Below are 17,385 nucleotides of genomic sequence, written 5' to 3'. Positions count from 1 at the left end.
TTTAACAAATGAAAACATTGAGGAAAACATTAATTTTCTGATTCAGAATTTCAGAATCAGGGTTAGGCTTCAACGTCAGTGAGTCTCAACTCAGGATTTTCAGATGAGTGAACTAAGCCCAGAAGAAAGAAAGTGTTTTGCTAGTCAGCAAGAAAAGCAATCCTAGCATCAAAGACTCCTGGCTTCAAGTTCCAGATTATTTTATGATACATTCTGGGAGAATAAACTGAAAAATTCTGGAAAATAAAGATTAAACTAAGAACGTCTTTGTAACTAATCTCGTTGCCGTAGGCAGGGATTCCCTATTTGCCACTGAGGCAGAGATTAGGAAAGACTTAAACCAAACAGGCATTCTTTTTCTGGGAGAGAGCAAAATATTGCCCAGATAAAGGAGTCATCTGATATTATGTGATGTTTACCCTTGATCTTTTTAGAGGCACTTTTAAGAGTCTTCATTAGACAAAACCAGATTTTTTCCATATGGTGCCTTACACACCTAATGAGCCTAGAGAATTAGCTCCTGTGTCATGCTGGTACTGCCTTTGTGTTCTGTACGTTTCAAGCTCTCCAGACTGATTGTGAATCTTTGGCCTCAGGCTGCACTTGATGTCATAGGTCTTTCTGGTTTCACTTAATGTGTGCACGAGGGAATTGTTTTTCCTGTCTTTGAAGCTATATTGATGTGGCTTGACCTTCTAAGCCATGTAAAACAACCTACCAGAACATTTAAAGCCTAAAGCTTCAGTACATGAAGCATTCATAGAAAAAAGGAACAATCTTCTGATAGCATTAGTTATAACTGTCTATTCCAAAATTTAATGTAGAGATGTACACTTTGGCCATACCAAATCACCCTTCCTGAAAAAGAGGCATTTTGCTACATGCAGACAAAAATAGTAATGAATATCCTGTGTATACTATAAATAAATTTTTATTATATATGAGATTTTCCATTAGGAAACATTCAATAAATATTTATTGAATACCTACAATGTGAGAGGCACAGTGTGTTGGTCCTGGGTGAAAAAGGCAGAAATGTCCATGTTTTTGTGGAGTTTACATAATTATTCTCTGCAGAATGATGCCTTTATTAAAGAGGAAATAATTCTGGGCTCTGTATTCTCTCTTTTGGTCTATTTACACATTCATGTTTTTAATAAACGTAAGCTTTTATTAAAATATAACATGTATACAAAAAAGTATACAAATCAAGTGTACAGCTCAGAGCATGTTCATCAAGTGAACATAGCCATGAAGTCGGAAGCCAGGTCAAGAAACAGAACATAATTATTGAAAAATTATTGAGTTAATTGAATAAATAATTATTGAATAAAGAGGCATGGAAAACTTTTGAGACTGATAGATATGCTTATTATCTTGATTGATGTTTTCACAGATTTATACATGTCAAAATGTATCAAATTGTACACTTTCAAATAGTCCATTTATTGTCTATCAGTGGTATCTTTAAAAGTTGTAAATTTTTTAATTGGGAAAATTAATTTTGGTAGTAATTCCTCAGAAGGTACATGAAGAAACCTTTTGGTGTGATAGTTTCCTATGGCTTGGTATAGGTAAAAGGCAAAATGTAGTAAAAACTTAAGCTGTGTATTTCAGATTGGTGTATTTCATTGTATTTAAATTGCAACTTCATAAAAATAAATTTTACAAAAACGTTTAACAAAAAGAAAAGAAACAGCCCTGGCTGGTGTGGCTCAGTGGGTTGAGTGCCAGCCTGTGAAACGGGGGGTCACCGGTTCGATTCCTGGTTGGGGCATGTGCCTGGGTTGCAGGCTGGGTCCCTGGTGGGGGGTGCATGAGAGGCAATCACACATGGATGTTTCTCTCCCTCTCTTTTCCCTCCCTTCCCCTCTCTCTGAAAATAAATAAATAAAATCTTTTTAAAAATCTTAAAAAAAAAGGGGGGGAAAGAGGCAGAACATTGTCAGGCCCCAGAGCTCTGTTTTGAATGCCATCCAATTACTAACTGTCCCAAGGTAACCACTTTTCTGACTTTTGACACCATAGATTATTTTTTCTTTGTTTTGAACTTTATGGAAATAGAATCATATGATACATGATATTCTGTGTCTGCCTTCATGTGCTCAACATTATGCATGTGAGATTCATCTGAGTTGTTGCATGTGGTGGGGTTCATTCATTCTCCTTCCTCTGTAGTATTGCATTGTGTAAGTATATTATAATTCACTTATCCATTTTTATCATTAAAGACATTTGGACTATTTCCAGTTTTTGTATATTACTGAAAATGTCACTATCAAGATTCATGTATATGTCTTTAGGTGAACATTTCCATTGGGAATACACTTTTGATTCTTGTATGTGGCCTGACCACAGATCAAACCCACAACCTTGGTATACTGGGATGCTGCTCTAACCAGCTAAGCCACCAGGCCAGGACTTCAGGGATGCACTTCTGAGCTGGAATGCTGGGTCACAGATTATGCACATATTTATCTGCACTACATACTGCCAAGCAGTTTTCTAAAGTGTTTGTTCCAAGTCATAGTCTCAATAGCAGTGTATGAAAGTTCCAGTTACTCTATATCCTTGACAAATTTGGCAGTATGTGCTTTTTCATTTTTGTGTGTGTTTTGTTTAAAAAACTAGGACAGAACCACTTGGGCTTTGTGATAAACAATGAAGCATCATCAAATTTGTAGCAACAGTGTTAATCCTTTGGATTTTGGTCTATGCCAGTGATTCATAATGGTATCATATTGAATTACAAACTCTACTTAAGTATTGACAGAATCAAAGCCACTGTGTACAATGGAAAATCCTGTGAAAGTTTGTGTTTCTTACATTTGGAGTCATGGCTTATTCAAGCCAGCAATGGTAGACTACCTTTTTTTGCAAGAGGGCCAAGTTAGAACAAATAAAAATACTTACAGTTCACTTTTTTGTACCTCGTGTTTCAAAATATACGTCGCTTTATTGAGACCTGGGGAAGAAACATGCATTTGGATGAGAGATAGCATGCCATATCAAGTGGAAGACTGGAAGTGAGGAATTTGGAGCAACTATTGGCCTGTAAACTATTACCATTGGACCATTTTTGAAAAATGGCTATTGAGAGATAGCTATCATCCTGAAATGTTATAGCTTGTCAACCATATTGTAAAGCTAGGAGGGCTAACTTTTAGACCAAAGCCCTTAAGAGGAGGCTGTAATGGCAAACCAGCCAGCCCCTGACCCCCACCCCTGCTTTAACAGAACCTTCCAAAGGAGGAATTGTATGTATAATGGATTCAGGCCCCAGGCCCATCCAGAAGGGCCCAGCTGAAGTAAAGAAGAACCTTATTCTTGGAAAGATGCTGATTTTTTTCCCTCTCTTTTCAGTCCAAGGTTTACACTCGCACGCCAACCTTATATTTGGACTTCAAACTGGACCAAGGAGCAAAGCATTCCCAGCCTATTCCTAAAGGTATGATGAGTTCTGGGGTTTAGTGAACATTTCAAGTAAAAGAAAAAAATGGGGCCACTTTCTCTGGAATGTGCTTGATTCTGAACCTCAGCACAAAGTTCTATGAATTTAGTTTAGGTTTTATTATGTTTAAACTAGCCAATATTGAGGAGGCCTTTCAAGTTAACAAAAATCATTGAATGTTAGGGCAGGACCATCTGGGCCACCCCCCTGATTTTACAGGTATGAACACTAAGGCCCAACCATTACCTAAGTGTCAAAGCAATGTAAAAGCTTGCTGGACAAGGTAGGACTTTTACCCACGTCTCCCAACTTCCTGACCACTATTGACTTACAGTGTTCCTGGAGGCAAATTCTGATCTTGTTACTTGTGAACAAGTGCATCCTCGATTGAGATACAGAGACAAATGTATTTAAAAATAAATAAAGAAAGAAAGAAAAAAAATAAATACAAAGAATATTTAGAAAACTCCCAAGCATTTATTAATTAAAAAAAAATTTTAAACCTGAAGTCATTAGGCATCAACCTCAGAACCATTATTTTCTTCTTTGATTTTTTTCATTCTGGCTATTTTTAAGTATAGAAATATTTTTAATTAATTCACTTAAATATATGCCTACCCTTATACATAATTTTTATAACAACATATGTGGTAGCCCATATGCTTTAACTTTTTTCTTTTACTTTTGAGATTGCATCCCAGCACTCCATTTTTCTCCCTTATCAGCATGTAGCAGACCTGTGTATGTCCCAGACCTCAATGTGTCCTTGAATTAGATCTTACTGTGTTTTTCTCCACACTTACATTTGTACACTGACATATATATGCATGTAAATATACAGACATATGGGGTTATTTTGTCATTGTTTTACTAAAATGGAATTGTATTATAAATACATTTTTGCATCTTGCTTTTTTGATCAGACTATACCTCATGGAAATTCTTCCCAATCTACTCCTGTGGCTCTCTTAAATGATGGTATTCTATGTCATGGGTTGACTGCAATGCATTTAGCTATTTCCTATCAATGGGTACTCCCTTTGTTCCTAGCGCTTGGCTACTGCACACTGGTCTGCAGTGCACATCCTTGTACTCATGTCCTTCCACATGGGGACTTATTTTGATGTGGCAGGTTTCCAGGGATGGTCACATGGTATATACACATTTAATTTTAAAAAGACATTGTCATGTTGCAGTCCAGAAGGCAGTTACACTTTTCATCAGGCTTGTACCAGTTTCTCCATGTCCCCACCAACACTGTATATGATTCACGTCAATTTTTTTTCTACACTTAGCCACCGACCTATATGGCCTTAAGAGAGTATGTATCTATCGGTTAGCAAAGCTGTACTTCTGTACTATTTGGTCACTGAGAATTTTAAACCTTACTTTTGTTTTCAAAAACATTTCTGGAAGGAAACAAAAGCAAGCAACATGGAAATATACATTTATTGTTGAGTCACTCAAACCCACTTTAAATACATCTTTTATAAACCCAGCTATGAGGCAGAAGAGCCTCCTTTTCTAAGACATCACTTCTAGTTTTAGTGTTTTCTCTGTCTCTGTCTGTCTGTCTGTCTCTCTTTCTCGGACACACACACATACACACACACATATTTGTTCATGCTTGCAAACTTTGAGGTTCCTCTGTCCAGTATCACACAACCAATTCTGATCTTATAATACATTTTATAGATGTGATAGTTCCGGCTGCCTGGAATAACACATATTGGTTGATAAAATTATGCTTTATAAATTTTATTATCAAGTCACTCAAGCCAAGGTCGCCTTTGTCTTTTTTTAAAACTACCTTTCCATTTGCATGAAGTATCTTTTTCCACCCGTTTACTTTTAGTCTGTGTGTATCTTTCATTCTGAGGTGGGTCTCTGTCCAGGTCAAATTCCATTGTAAAATCCAAGGCCTGTCTAAATTAATTTTATTTGGATGTTTTGGAGCATCAAATGTTTTGTTTATAATATTTTGATTGTTTTGTTACTCATGATAAGTGGACTTGACATGGATATCTGGGTTATGTTTGGATTTTGGCATAAAGTTTGCAGTCTAACTAATGTTGACTTCATTGTTTCATTACCAAATGAATGGGCTAGAAATAGAGGCATTCATTGCCACCATCCCATTCCTATACCAGGAAAATGCACATTTCCCAAGGGACGTCCAGTTAAGGGAGACTGAAAACATTTCTCATGAATCCGACTACATTTTTTTTTTCTGAATTCCTTCCCATAAATAGTATTGGAATCAATTTTTACCATCTCTTTATTTCCTTCGGGCAAGGCACGTTTCTGTGGAGCTGTGCTAATCTCGCAGAAAACAGATGTTTCATGCAGTGATGATTTTGGAAGGCAGTTAATATCAGGAATGGAGCTGCATGGTACATCACTTACAAATAATCCAATTTGTCAAGTCTCTGACAGTACCAGATTCTTTGCACATTGGCTACACATTTTTCATGTTATTTCTTGGCTAAAATAAGAGTAAGTAGTTTCTTTCTCTTTTTTTGCAGTAACTTTTACCATCCCTTGCTAAGCAATCTGATTTTCCTTGCTGTAAAGTGATGTACAGATAACACTGTTTGTTATCATTCACTTAGAAGGACATAAATCTGAATTTCTAGGAAAATATTAACCACTCCCAAGAAATTCATGGCTTCTGGTCCTCATGTCCCCTTTGTCTTCTGACTGACTGCCTCAAGATTTGGCCGTCAACAGCCACGCTCTGTTTTCCCCATTTCCCTTCATAGCACCTCTGTTACTAGGTTCTTAAAAACATGATCTGGGATGTTTTTTAAAAAAGGAAGATTGTTAAAGTATGGAAAAACTTAAACTTTTTTTACATCACTCAATTTTTAACTTTACAGTATATGTATATGTAGGTCAATCAACAAAATTTCTTTAGGAAATATATAGCCTACCCCTCTGTGGTAAGCAGAATAATGACTCCACCAAAATATCCATGCCCTAAACCCTGGAAGTTGTCAATATGTTACCTTACATGATAAAGGGGATACATTAAGGATCTTGAGATGGGGAGGTTAGCCTGGATAATCAGGTGGACCCAATATAATCATAAAGGTCTAGATAAATGAAGGAGGGAGTCAGGAGTCAGAGGCGGCGGGGGAGGGGGCAGAAAGAGAGGTGTAACAATGGAAGCAGAGATCAGAGTGACGCAATTGCTGGTTTTGAAATGGAAGGAAACCACCAGCCAAGATATAAGGGCCACCTGTAGTAGCTAGGAAAGACAAGGAAGTAACTCTCCCCTACAGCCTCAAAAAGGAACACTGCCCAGCAGACACCTTGATTTTAGGCCACTGAAACCCATTTTTGGACTTCTGACCTCCAGAACTGTAAGATAATAAAGTTTTATTGTTTTAAGACACCAAGTTCCTGGCAATTTGTTACAGTACCAATAGAAAAATTAATGTATCCTCTTAAATATTAATTTATTGTTGCTTCCGTGTTTACCTTCAAGGGGGAGAAAGGGTAAGGAGCCACATCAATTATATCTTAATAAAACTTGGGGGAAAAGAAATAAATGCTTCAAAACACTTTTCAGAAAGCAGATTTTAATGTCATGAATATGGTAGCTACTCAGTAAATCACATTAAGATATGTTTAAATTAGTCTTATTGTATTAGTTATCTATCTATATATCCACAGCTTAGTGGCTTTAAACAACATTTGTTATCTCACTGTGTCTCACAGTTTAGCTGTGTCCTCTGGGTCAGGGACACTTACAAGGCTGCAATCAAAGTGTTACTCGGGGCTGCAGTCATCCCAGGGCTGAAATGGAAAGGGTGCACTTCCAAACTCACAGCCATGGGGTTGTTGGTAGCATTCAGTTTCTTGAAGGCTGTTGGCTGCAGTCCACTCTCAGGTCCTTGCCACATGGGCCTCTCCATAGCGCAGGTTACAACATGGCTGCTGGCTTCATGCAAGCCAGCAAGTGAGAGAGCCAAAAAGGTTAAGCCGGAGTTAAGATGGAAGCCGGAGTCTTTTATGTAACCTAATCTCAGAAGTGACAGCCCATCACTTTTGCCTTATTCTGCTCCTTAGAACCAAGTGACGAAGTGCAGGCCACAGTTAGAGAGAGGGGATCACACAGGGCTTGAATACTAGGAGGCAGAGGACATCTTAGAGTCAACTCATCAAGCTTACAATCTTGCTTCAAAGTGCCACACATTTTTCCATATCATCAACAACTCAGAAATGAAGTAGTGATTTTTTTCTCTGATTAGTGATTTTTTGAAACAAATTTGAGTGAGCCTAGACAAATACATGGGGAGTTCTCCTTGGAATTCCTTCCTGAATGTCATTTCATTGTCATTATCTGCTTTTTAAAGGAGAATGTGCCCAACGTGAATGATTCATGTGGAATTTTAGATGCTCAGGTGTTTTCATAGAGAAATACAAGAGTGATTTTAGTTTTGTTCAGTATACACAATACATGATTTAATTCATGTGTAGTTTTTGCAAAACTGTTTATCTACCTGTAGTACTTTTGAATATTGAGTCATAATTCCCCTCATACATTAGAATATACTCGTAACAGTTATAGATGTTAATAAATCTTCAGAGTAGTGATGAACATGAGCCAGAGCCTGAAATATAAAATTGTCATACCATTTTCCTTTGGGTGGGTTGTTTATCTTTTTCATATTGATTTGTAGGAGCTCTTTATATATTCTGAATTCTAGTCATTGTCAGTTATTTGTGTTACATATCTTCTCTCTTTTGCCTGTTTCCACTCTTCTATATTTTCTATATTTTAATAATCAAAAACTCTTTAAATGTATCAATCTGTTTCTTAATACTTAGTTCTTCCTGTGGCTTCTTTAATAATCATTCCCCAAACCAAAATCACAAAAATTTTCTATTATAGATTTTTCTTGTATTGCTTCTTTCTTCCCATGTATCTACACCTGGAATCAACTTTCATGTATGGGGATGTCTGATTACACTTTTTAAATTGGTTTTGAAAAAGACCCCCCCAAAAAAAAGCAAAAATCCGTGATGGGAAATAATCATGAACATTTTCAGTAGCCCACAGTTCACTGAATCATCTTGTAGTAATAATAATCTTACTGAACATTTATTAAGTGCCTACTGTTTGCCAGAAATTACTGTAGGAACTTCCCCTGTACTAATATCTGCAATCCTTACAACTTCTTGAAGCAAGGACTGTGATTATCTCATTTTTCAGGTGAGGAAACTGAGATACGAAGAGATTAAGTAACTTACTTAAGGTCAACTTGCTAGTGAGTGTTGGGGCTGAGATATCTAACCCATGCAGTTTAACTTTTACTATGTCTCTTAACCACTAAGGTCCAGACAAATTAATGGAACTATACTGACCAATAACCCATTGGTAGTGCCCTGGGTATACTGGTAAATAAACCCACGATTTTGCAGATAGGTTATAAAAGTGACTGGTTTTGAAATATTTAAATGAATAATCTCATCAGTTTGAAAATTATGTTCTGTTTTTCTGACATATCGTCTTTAAGAGAATTAGTCATCTTTAATTTTCTCTTACATTAAGAGTCCATGTAGAGTAAGAAACTACTCAAGAATTGAAACACATTTCAATTTTGACAACGGTATTTTTTTTTCATATTTTCCAGGTCTTGTTTAAAGATCTTTTTGTCTTAAAACCAATCAGATGTCTAAATACGTACTCTTATGATAACCCTAAGGGGGTTATGATATTCTCTGCTTATTTCAGGTTTTTATTGTTTTCTGAAGCTTTATTTAACCCTTAAAGTTCTATTTCAATTCTTAATTGTGTTATTACTTTGGCTTTAGTCTAAGTTCAAACACCTAAAATACTTCCTATTTTACAGCTCTAAAAATAATTTTATTACTATAACTACATATTTGAATTATTTTCTGAATTTTTCTCAGCAATTAAAAACCAATTGTGAATATTATATATTCAAAGAGGAGAAAATGTCTGTTCAAATGAAACCAAGAAATAATAATAACATGTATCATTTTAGTTTAAAAATGATCATATTAAATGTCCTGTTGCTGAGAAAACTTCAATGTAGACAGTTTCTAAAGACCACGATAAGCTTCTAAGGGATTCTAATATGTTTTTTATTGCTATTTTATTACCAAGAAAATAATCCATGGAATTTATCCCAAAGAGGGCTAGGCTCCATTCTGGGCACGTAGAAGTCTGTCTTCTGAGAGTTTACATTCCAAAGAACTTATGTTGCTAATCCATTTCTCATTCAAAATGTTTAATTTCCTTTCTAAGGTTTTCTGTTAGTCTCTGATGTTCAGCATTATCAACGTGGACAAAACTGTAGGGAAGGTTTTCCTGTAAGTTGCAATTATTGCTGTTTATAATATAGGATCTTCAGAGACAGCTTATAATGTTATGGCCATGACATATAAACACAGACCATATGACCATTAAACATATGATCATTTTAGAATGTTTCAAACACATTCTGAATATATTTTACTCTGGAAAGTCAGTTGTCTCGAGTATCTTTGTATGGGTGACATTCTATGCAATATTGTTGAGTATTATTGATGTCAGACACCATATTTAGTAAAAATGGGCATTTTCTCATTTTCATTTGATGGAATTTCCACAAGGTCCTATAATAACCTGTATCTTTTCCAGATTGCAGCACTACAAAGTTGATACCTCTCTTGGCATTTATATTTAGTTATAAGATAAGCATTGAGTGCCAGTACTTGGCCAGCTTAGAGGTCTCAGTGAGTTGTCAGTTGCTGTATGATCAGAAAGCCCACCATATGTTGTCAGCTTTACACTGCATTGGTTGTTGCGACACAAACAGCATCCCAAGTGCCACAGCGTTCTTGAAGAGGACAGCAAGGATCTGTTCTCTATATTTTGGGAAAGAATGATCCTTCTGAGCTTTGTTTAGTGTTCAGTACAATCTGCAAGGAGACCAGTTGGCTTGGAGTTTAGGGGAGTGCACTGGGGAGCATGAAGCCATCTCTCTGGTGATGACCCTTCTCTGGCCTAGGTCACAGCTTATCAGAAGTGTAGATAACAGCCATTGCAATCTTGAGGACTGCATAAAGTTAGAGGGAAGTGGAAAGAGAAGGAAGGAGCAGGAAAGGGAACTGACATTTGTTAAATGCCTAAGTGCAGACATTGTGGAGATAAGGTAAAAAACATATAACACATGTATATGCATGAATATATGTATATGCAGATGTAGAGTGCCACTTGATTATCACAACAGCCCTGTGTTGCATAAAACAGGCTCAAAGAGGTTAAGAGTCTGGTCCTAGAAAGTCATTTGCTTATTTTTTTAAAGATCTTATTTATTTATTTATTTATTTATTTATTTATTTATTTATAGGAAGAGGGAAAGGGAGGGAGAAAGAGGGGGAGACACAAGCATCAATGTGTGGTTGCTTCTCATACACCTCCTTCTGGGAACCTGGCCTGCAACCCAGGTATGTGCTGTGACTGTGCTGTGACTGGGAATGGAACCACGGACCCTTTGGTTTATAGGCTGGCACTCAATCCACTGAGCCACACAGGCCAGCGCCATTTGCTTATTTTTAAACCTGCACTTTCGGCTGATGATTGTGTGTTTTTGTTGCTGTTTTATAGTTACTTAGTTGTTTTGTTTTCCATGACACCACAAGGCCTCTCTAAGGTTTGCTGCTGCCCTGCCCTCCCCGCTTTTCCTGGAGGAGGTTGCTGGGTTAGAATTAACTAAGGAGGTAGGACAAGCAGAAGGGGGGATTGTGCTTGAGAAAAAGTGTAACACCAGACTGAGAAGTCTTGTCTGCTAGGGTCTGGACTTTGGACTTGTCCTGGGAGAACAGGAACCATTAAAGTGTCTTAGGTGGGGCTTCTAGAAAAGTCACATTTTCTGTGTGTAGAAAATGGATTGAAGGCAACCAGTTAGGGGACATTTCCCTCACCTATATGATTTTATCTGTAAACAAAAAGATATGAAATAAATGTGGCAATATATATGATCATTATTTTATTCTTTGTGCTCTTTTGAATTAAACAAATTAAAGTATTGAAATTAAACACAGTTCTCTAAAGTTGAGAGGAAAAAGAATTTAACAAACAGTTTGGTCTAATGATGAGGAAACATCAGAGAAAACTAAACTGAGGGACATTCTACAACAGGGGTGTCCAACCTGCAGCCTGTGGGATGCATGTGGCCCAGGATGGCTATGAATGTGGCCCAACACAAAATCGTAAAGTTACTTAAAACATTACTTTGTTTTATTATTAATTTTATACTGACTTTTATTACTTAGATATGTACATTTTCTATATTAGTGATTATGAACTTGGGACCTGCTTGATGATTTTAAAAGATTATTGAAAGGGCCGCTGCATAATTAGGGTTATTATGTGAGGATTTCTTTGCTTATCTGTGATGGCAGAGATCATGAAAATTATGCACGGACCTTTTCATTGCTCATCAGTTTTTGGTAGCGTTTGTATATTTAATGTGTGACCCAAGACAACTCTTTTTCTTCCAGTGTGGCCCAGAGATGCCAAAAGGTTGGACATCCCTGTTCTACAAAATAACTGGTCTGTACTTTAAGGAAAGAAAAGGACTAAGGAATGTTTCAGATGAAAGGAGACTAGACTTGGAAACTAAATGTAGCAAGTAAACCCAGATTGCAACCTGGCCTTGAATTTTTTTTCCTTTTGCTGAAAAAGACATTACTGAGACAACTGGCACAATTTGAATATCTGTACATAGATAGTAGTATTGTATTAATGGTCATAATTTTTTCATTGATATTATATCAATTTCATAATTTTTATAAGAATACTATGGTTTTATAAGAAAATATCTCTGTTTTTAGAAAATACATACTAAAAACTATTTCAAGGTAAAGGGGAATCATGTCTGTGAGTTTGCTCTCAAATATTCCAGGAAAAAGGAATGATACATATTTCTAGAGAGAAGAATAATAAAGCATGTATGAGATAACATGTTAGCTTTTGGAGAATCTGGGTGAATTATGGTCATTCTCTGTACTATTTTTGTAACTCTTCTGTACATCTGAAATTATTTCAAAATGAAAATTTTGAAAATAAATTTTGAAATAATTTGGTGGAATGAAGAAGGGAAGGAGAAGACCAGGTTGCTCTCCCTCCTGTCCCAAGAGGCCAGGCATGAGGTCCATGGTGAGGGAGCTGCCTGCCAATGCTGAACACAGTTGGAGGAGAGCTCTTAGAAACCAGCACGAGAGCCTGGCCACATAAGTGGCCCAGAGTTTGGGGAGAAGTTCATTCTCCCCTTGGCCACATTTCCTTCACTTCTTCCCTACCCAGAGCTGACCTTTGTTAAGGGTTTGGTGTGTCACCAGGCCATGTTTTTCTACATCTCCACACATACATGTGTAAGGAATGGTTGTAAAGTTCATTGAACTAATGAACTCCAAGACTCAGAGGCAGGAAGAAAATGAGCTGGATTGAGGCAAGGAATGTAGTCCAAGTAAAGCTCTCACTAGGGACCTTTGCAAGAATTGGGAACCTCTGAGGAAATGAGAGTGAATGCCACAGAAAATGATTTACACACTTAAAAGAAAAGTGTTACATTTTTTAGGTTTGACTAAAGGAGTTCTGACTTAAATGTGTTACTGATTAAACCATCCTACAGGGCCAGAGGTAGAATGTGACCTCTATCACAACTCATTTTCTTTGTTATTGCCCAGGGGAAGGGAAGAGCTTCCCAATTGCAAAGATCCAGTAGCTTAGAGAGGACATTTGTAGAAGACAGGAAACTGTAGGGCCAGTGACCTCTGACAGCACAATAAAAATGCGGGGATGGTATCAGTTGCTGGTGCAGGACATCAAAGTGGGAGGAAAGGTAGGAGAAGATAGAAAGTAGAGAAGGATTAGAAAACCTCACAAAATAACTCTTTGCTGATGCAGTTCTGCCCTTAGCAGAGAAGGAATTCTAATAAAATGCGGTGGTTCTTAAATATATAGTAAGCATTCACACAATTTGACTCTTGTTTTAAGAAGCAATGCTTGATGGAAATTAAAGTTTAATAGAAGCAAGTGCAGATGGATAACATGTTAAAAGGAAGGAAAAAAAAGGAAATTGCTCCCCACCCCCGTTCCTATTTCATTCTCTCTAAACTCTCTGCCTTCCAACCAGTAACCTGAATAGTTATTACTAATAAAGATGGACACTATATACTATTAGAAGACTTTTTTACAGAACAAAAATAGGTGAAGGTACTTAATAAATTGGCTTGGCCATTCTTTTCAGCAAATATTTGGTTCTTTTGGATCATGTAAGAAAATAAAAAGGGAAACAAAACAGACCTAGACAATTATGTATAGAGTAGTTTTATGCATGGAAGGTGAGTAGGAATGAATAGAATAGAGGAGAGATGAGACTGGGACAATCAAAATAATCCCAAACCAAAAGCCAGTTGAGCAATTGAAAACTTCGAGTCTGTCAAACTTGGAAACCATTACTTTTTAAATACCTTATATGAATTACAGCATGTCCTTACAATGGAATGTTTTGCAGTCTTTTCCAAGGATGTGTTATTTCTCTACATTTCGACATGGAAAGGTATCCAAAACAGATCATTGAGTTAATTCTAGTTTTTAAGCAAACACTATACAGTGCATAAAAGATAAAAGAAACAAAGTACAAATACATAATTGCTAACAATAATCATGTCAGGTAAGTATGAAGATTGCAGAAAGATTTTTCTGTTTATTTTTTAATTTTTATTATTTTTATTTTTATATTTTAAATCATTTTTATCCTATTACAGCTGTCTCAATTTTTCCCTTTACCCCCTCCACACATCCCACCCCAAACCCCTCTCCCACAGTCAATTCCCACTCTGTTGTCCATGTCCATGGGTCATTCCTACATGTTCTTTGTCTAGTCCCTTCCCTTTCTTTCCACCATTGTCCTCTTTCCCCATCTCCTCTGGTCACTTTTATTCTGCTCCATGTTTCCATGTGTGTGGTTTATTTTGTTCGTTAGTTTATTTTGTTGAATAGATTCTGCTTATACATGAAATCATGTGGTATTTGTCTTTCACCAACTGGCTTATTTCACTTAGCATAATATTCTCCAGTTCCATCCATGTTGTCACAAAAGTTAGGAGTTCGTTCTTTCTTTCTTTTTTTCTCTTTCTTTCTTTCTTTCTTTCTTTCTTTCTTTCTTTCTTTTTTTTCTTTTCTTTCTTTAATGCAGATTGATTTTACTTATTTTTTTAAATGTCAAGGTCAATTATAAAATATTAAAACATTTAAAACCATTATAAAGTCTCAGCAATTAAAACAACATGACACCAGCACAGAAATAATCAAGTAGATCAATGAGATATAATAAGCATTCTAGAAACAAATGTATATATCTAACAGTGTAATATATGATTAAATTGCTATTTCAAATCAATGGGGAAAATAAGGCTTATTCAACAAATAAGGTGCATGAACCACTATTACTTAAAATTAAGCAAATATAGAACCCTATTTCACACATTATACAAGAAATATTCAGGTGAGTTAAAAATCAATATGTAGAATCTAAGGAATTTTAGGAGAAAATACAAACTAATATTTTTCTTAGCCTAAAGTAAAATATTCAAACCCAGAAGCTATAAAGTAAAATATTGGCAATATGGCTATATTAAACATTTAAGACTATATAGTAATATACATATAAAAAAAAGTTAAAGGACAACCAATAGAATGGGAAAGTATTTGCCACACATCTAAAAAAGGGTAAGTAGTTTTTTGTTGGTTTTTTTTTTTTTAAGGGAAAAAATTCTACAAACCTTTAGTCAATAAATAGATAAAGAATACCAAAAAGTCATTTAAAGCTTTTTAAAAATAATAGAAATAGGCAAGAAATACACAAAAACAGGTTTAGTCTCAACAAATAATAAAGGAACAATTAAAATACCACATCATTGTCATGATCAGATTAATACATATTAAAAATATTGGTCATATCAAGTATTGGCAACTGCGAAAGGAAGTGAGTATTCATAGACTCTTTTTCTTCATCTTAAAGCAGTCCCTTTAGCATATTTTGCAGTGCTGGTTTGGTGGAGGTGTATTCTTTTAGCCTTCTTGTGTCTGGGAAACTCCTTATTTCACCTTCCATTTTAATTGAGAGCCTTGCTGGGTAGAGCAGTCTTGGTTGCAAGCCTTTGCTTTTCATGACTTGGAATATTTCTTGCCAGTCCCATCTGGCTTGCAGTGTTTCCGTTGAGAAGTCAGCTGCTAGCCATATTGGGGCTCCCTTGTATGTTACTACCTCATTCTCCCTTGCTGCCTTTAGGATTCTCTGTTTGTCTTTGATATTTGCCATTTTAATGATGATGTGTCTTGGAGTGGGCCTCATTGGGGTCCTCTTGAATGGGACCCTCTGTGCTTCCTGGACTTGTGTGACTTTTTTCTCTCCTCAAATTAGGGAAGTTTTCCATCATTACTTTTTCAAACAGGTTCTCTATCCCTTCCTCATCCCCTTCTCCTTCTGGTATCCCTATTATATGGATATTATGATGTTTCAGGTTGTCCCGCATTTCCCTCAATGCCTCTTCATTCTTTTTGAGTCTTTTTTCATTTTCTTGCTCTTTCTGGGAGCTTTTTTCTACCTTATCCTCCAGCTTGCTGATTCAATCCTCTGATTCATCTAGCCTGCTTTTGATTTCTTCTACTGTGTTCTTCAATTCAGAAATTATATTCTTCATTTCCTCTTGTCTCTTATTGATAGTTTCTGTGTCCTTTTTCATGCCAGTACAGTTTGTAGTAAGTTCCTTGTAGTGTCCCTGTAGTTTTTGGTAATTCTCTCTGAGCACACTGAGCTCATTGAGCTTCCTTAGAACTGGTGTTTTGAACTCAATATCTGATAGTTCATTTGCCTCTATTTCTGGGGATTCCTCCTTTCCCTTCGAGGGGGGAGTATTTCTTTGTTTTCCCACTGTTTGTGAGACTCTTCTTTTTCGCTCCTGCTTCTTAAGTTGATCTGTCTTGATTTCCTGACTTTGTGGTGTGAACTTCTATGGTAGGAGACTGCTGTTTTTACTTTCTGGATCTGCCTCTGATGATGTCAGATGTTGACCCTGTCTGACCTTAGGCAGTGTGTTGGAGACTTAAGGTAATCTACTGTCTGTGGCTGTCTCCTTCAGTTGTTAATCTAGCACTCTGCACTCAGCAGGTCAGCTTAGACAGGTCAGGGTGGGGTGGATTCCTTCCTATGGGGCGCGGTTATTGAGTCCTCTCACGCTACTGCCACTCAGGACAGTGTTTTTGCGTGAGCAAGATGGCTGCTGCTGTATGGGGGAGGAGTCAGCACTGGGATCCTGCCGGCTACTCTCTCCATTCTTTCCCCAAAGCCTCTGTCCCCAGTCTCTCCTCAAGTGTCTCCAGAGCACTCTGTGCCCCCTTTATCCAGGGATATACTATCTGTTGTTGCCACTCTGCACTCAGCAGGCAACTTAGACGGCACAGGGCAAGTCAGAATCCCACCTTGAGGTGGGGCTATTGGGTCCACTGATGCTGCTGTCGCTCAGAGGGAGTGGTCTCTGCCTGAGCAAGATGGCTGCTGCTGCATGGGGAATGAGTTAGCACCAAGATCCTGCTGGCTACTCTCTTAGTTCTCTCCCTAAAGCCTCTTTCCCCAGTCTCTCCTCAGATGTCTCTCGCCCACTCTGGCCCCGCCTTTGCTGGAGACCAGGGTAAGTGGCTGCAAATAAAAATTTTGCATTGGCCCTTTAAATGGCTCTTTGCATATCCAGCTGCCTGTTTCTGGCAAAGAGCAACCCTGCCGCTTTTCGCAGCTGGATATGGATAAGCTGTTAACTGCGTACTTTTTGGGCTCTGGTGCTTTAGGCTGGAGATTCCCCACTTTTGGTTTATACCCCACTCTTCTCGGGGGTATCCAACTGGCCGTTTC

The 17,385-nt window shown here is 37.2% G+C and overlaps 1 protein-coding gene across 1 annotated transcript in view; it reads left to right on the top strand.

The window, feature by feature from the left end:
- Window positions 1-17,385, top strand: part of PIR (pirin) — an 86,502-nt gene that overhangs the window by 45,112 nt on the left and 24,005 nt on the right. The window contains exon 6 of the mRNA XM_054581085.1: window positions 3,364-3,448. Within this exon, the coding sequence (XP_054437060.1) occupies window positions 3,364-3,448 (85 nt within the window). The remainder of the gene's footprint in view (window positions 1-3,363; window positions 3,449-17,385) is intronic.

Source organism: Pteronotus mesoamericanus, unplaced genomic scaffold (assembly GCF_021234165.1).
Source record: "Pteronotus mesoamericanus isolate MK-2021 breed Mesoamerican mustached bat unplaced genomic scaffold, CSHL_Meso_final contig_65, whole genome shotgun sequence".
Lineage (NCBI taxonomy): Eukaryota > Metazoa > Chordata > Mammalia > Chiroptera > Mormoopidae > Pteronotus > Pteronotus mesoamericanus.
The sequence above is the reverse complement of the archived record's forward strand: the minus strand, read 5'-3'. Positions and strand labels throughout refer to the sequence as shown.